The following is a 4,095-nucleotide window of genomic DNA, read 5'->3' as shown; positions in this document are numbered from 1 at the left end:
TCACAGACTGGCGGCGCCGCTGGGCGATGTACCTCTCCTCCCATCTCCGGCTCTAATCCCGATCCCCTTCTCTTGCCTGATCCAAATCTTAGCTACCAAATTGTACTCGAGATTTGATAATTGGGAGTAGATCGAGAGCTTGAAACCTAGACTCGTATCAGAGGGAGAGGCGGGCTTGGCAGTTGGCACCACCGAAGCCCGGAGCGAGCGGCCGAGCCTGGCCACCCGAGAGGCCGCTGGAAGAAGGTGCTGGCGCGGGTGGCTTGTGCTAGACGGCGAGGGCACTGTGGGTGGCACCGCCGGTGAAATCGGCCCCGATCTCGTCCTGCATCATCCCGATAGCAACATCAAAGGGAATAGGTGTAGGAGATTTCTCAATGATCTTCGCTGTGGTTTGATGCCGGTCCTTGTTGACGCCGCGGAGGAGCTTGGATGACGAGTTCATCGCCGTCCAACACCTTGCCGCAGAGACTTGGTGACCGCCTTGAGGCGGGCACAGGACAAGGAGACGGGGCGCCCCCTTGTTTGACGGCATAATGCTCGGTCTTGTGTTGAAACTTGAAACCGCCGTGACCGGAGATTGTTGACGAAGAGAGCTTCAATGGAGGCCTAGGTCCGGCCGGCGGTGGCCTGCCGGTGAAGGATGATAGGAACCACCGCTTGACCGCCTTGTTGACGATGTTCCACCAGGCCTCCCTGCGGTGGTCGGCGAAGTCCGGCGAGATCCAGGGTGCGACGTCGTATTGGTCAATGACCTCGAGCATCAAGCCACGCCAGACGGTGTAGTTGGCCCCGTTCATGGCCAGCCGGACGCCGAGGCTGTTGATGCTGGCGCCCTCGACCCTAGGCGGGCGATGGGAAGAAACTGGCGGCCGGCGGCGACGAGGGAGCGGCGTGGTGGCGACGGGCAGAGGAGAGGTTGCAGGAGGAGGAGCATGGTTGTGAGGGGTGTGAGGAGAAGAGGCCGCCGGAGAGGGAGCCGCGGCACCGCTAGCGGCGAAGGTGGCGTTGCGCTCAGTGGCCATGGTGGAAGCGGGGAGTAGATACCATGTTAGAAATAGAACTAGGGTTGCGATGCATCACTTGCTTGTATTCATCCGCAATGGGGTAGTAAATATAGAGTACAAAGGGGAAGAAGAGATACACAACACACGCATTCAACAGAAACAAGCATCTGGAATTCTGGAGGCGCCGGCCGTTGCCTTGCATGCGCCATGGAAGGGCGGTAGAGGAGGGGGCGCTTGACCAGCTCAAGCTGGTACGTTGCAGACCGACACATGGCGGGCTGGCGCGGTGTGGTGTGGATAGAGATATCATCGCCGTCGAAGATGGATGACGGGAAGGAGAGCAGTCGTCGCTGCCCCGGCGAGACGGCGACGTGTAGTGACAATGGCTTGGGGTTTCTCCAGCGTGCTTCATGTTAGCAGTTTAGCACACGCACGCGCTTATCTGGTGTTTCCTTGTATTGTGTCTGTTCGGCGCGCTTCCGTCTAGCGTCATCGTCGCTAGTCGAAATGACGCCGCCATCACAAAGATCGACTGGCTGTATTTTGTATATACTCTGTCTAGTATGTTATAGGATACGACACGTATATACGTACACGGTCTAGTATGTTAATTAGGATCCAACACGTATATGTTAGTCTGTTAGACTCGGCCGAGTTCGTGTCTAAAGCAGAATCATATGAGGCCGGCAGGGCCCGAGTCGGTCTGTACTTGCTGTGCCCAGCTCTAGCTATATCTTCCTTGCTCTATATATAAATAAGAACATAAGCCTACCAGCTGCCTACGTACACGCACGGTCCATAAGCCCACACACGACATACGTCCGTCTGTGAAGCCGTGAACCAGACACAAAGAAAGAAAGAAACCATGAACTGCCTATTACGGAACTCGCGCCGCCTCCTCCTCGTCTGTAAGCAGGCGGGCGGCGTCCGCCGACTGGCTTCGCTGCTGCCGCCCCATGCAAACCCGGTGCTCCGCTTCAGTCAGTTGTGCCGTAATCCGCGTACGGTCGCTGGGGTGGCGGCCCTCGCCTCAGGTGCCGCGGCGATGGCCGCCTTGGGCCGCTACGACCGCGAGGTTGTGCCTTACACGAACCGCACGCACATGGTCATCAGGTCTCCCGAGGCCGAACGCCAGCTCTGGGAGTCCCGTTTCACAAAGGACAAGAAAACCTGGGCTTCCAAATCACAAATCGTCGACCCGCTTCACCCGGACAGCGTTCGTGTACGCCGTATAGCCGATAAAATTATTCGCGCCACCTATCGCACTCTCCCTATTAACAGCAGCCACGATGGCACCAAGAGCCCGAAGCCACAGACAAGTCATCTTAAGGGGTGTGAGTGGGAGGTGATACTTGTCAAAGACCACTATACCAGTGCAATGTGCGCCCCTGGTGGCAAAATTGTAGTATATACTGGATTGCTCGACCGTTTTACGGATGCTGAGATTGCCTTTGGTATTGCGCATGAGGTACGTAGGTTTAACATTTATATAATAATTAATTACTAATGAGTTTTATGTGTGCATATTTTATGAGTTCTTATGTAGGTGCATAATGTTCTCTCCTTTCTTCTTTTTCAGATTGGGCACATCGTTGCCAGGCACAGCTCGGAAATTTGGTACGCCAAGTGGTTTCCGTTACCCTTGATTTTGCCTTTCTTTCAAAGGTACGTATCACTGCAATTAAATAAATACACGAGCGCGCGCGCACACACACTATACTTATATCATATGCCAGATAAATCATTTAGTCTTCCTGCCACTCACCGCGTACGATATGCTGTGGAAATTCGAAACCGATCCTACCTGATTATTATTAGAACAGAAAGGAGGAAATTACTTCGGTACGGATGAAATTATACATCTTAAAGCCACAAAAAAAAAAGAAATTATACATCTTAGCTCGGTCAAATGATTGAACCCTGGGTTAGTAACAAAATTTTCTGTATAAATATATAAACCACGACAACATGGAACTCGCTCTTCAGCCAAGCTTAATTGCTACAGTAGGATAATCTTGAGCAAGAATTATTGGTTTCCTAAACTAACACATGTTTTGTTCTATAACTTTGCCGAATGCTTCATGTTCTGATGATCAATGTTGCCTGTATATGCAGGACGGAGATGGAGGCAGATCACATTGGAACCCTTCTACTTGGAGCTGCTGGTTTCCATCCATACGCGTCCCTCTTGTTCTTCCGGAAGGCCGCAATGATTGAAAGAGCGTCCTGGACGCCAGAAGATCCCATCGCTCTTCATCCTTCACATAAGAAAAGGGTTGAGCGTTTGTATCAACCCAAAATCATGGAGGAGGCGATGAAGTTATATAAGGAAGCTCCGCCCGACGAAGGAACCAGCTCACAAGCCACTGGTGAAGGTTTTTCCTTTCGACAAACCCTGGGAGATGCATGCAAACTTATGTCGACAAGACTGAGACAAGTTCTTACGGGGCGATGAACAGATTAGAATGCCCAAGTTGAAGGAACCTCCCACATCCACATCTTCAGCACGTTCACGATATGAATGAACATGCAGGGCGAGTCAGTTTGACGGATGCTGCCATAACTATCCTAAAATTTAGAGACCTTTTACGGTACATCTGCTCAATATAGACCGCTTATTTCTATAGTTCGACGGTCCAGATGATACAATACTACTCTAGATTTTCGGTAGTATATTAACTAAACAAGGGCATTTTGGGTAGTACACATTTATCCATCTCGCAGGCACCTTCCTGTAACACCCCCAATGTCATGCTACAGTGACCTCACACTAATGGTGCCATGTCATCAGGTTTAACTTAGCCAAGTTGCCACTTGATAAAAATCAAAGTTATTTCCAAATTTAAAATAAAGTCGAATGAATTATTTCTTCTAACATTAAATCTAAAATGCTCAAAATATTCTATAAGTTCCCCTGACCATTGTCAAGTTGAAACTAACTTCATTTTACTCACAATCGAACTCCTACAAAATAAATAAGTGGTCCAACAGGAGTTAAAATAACCATATAAATATAAACCTAATTTTATATTTTTTCAATTGGCCTCAAACTTTCTGGGCCTCTTCAAGTTATTGCCTAGTTTCATAT

At 50.0% G+C, this 4,095-nt stretch overlaps 1 protein-coding gene across 1 annotated transcript; it reads left to right on the top strand.

The window, feature by feature from the left end:
• The first annotated feature begins 1,872 nt into the window (after positions 1-1,872).
• LOC109738173 (mitochondrial metalloendopeptidase OMA1-like) lies at positions 1,873-3,809 on the top strand. Its single transcript, XM_020297270.2, has 4 exons — positions 1,873-2,475; positions 2,587-2,672; positions 3,123-3,382; positions 3,799-3,809. The coding sequence occupies exons 1-4, from the start codon at positions 1,873-1,875 to the stop codon at positions 3,807-3,809; spliced, it is 960 nt and encodes a 319-aa protein (XP_020152859.2).
• Positions 3,810-4,095: the final 286 nt, after the last annotated feature.

This window comes from Aegilops tauschii, chromosome 5 (genome assembly GCF_002575655.3).
Source record: "Aegilops tauschii subsp. strangulata cultivar AL8/78 chromosome 5, Aet v6.0, whole genome shotgun sequence".
NCBI classification, from domain to species: domain Eukaryota; kingdom Viridiplantae; phylum Streptophyta; class Magnoliopsida; order Poales; family Poaceae; genus Aegilops; species Aegilops tauschii.
This window is presented reverse-complemented; position numbering and strand designations above follow the sequence as displayed.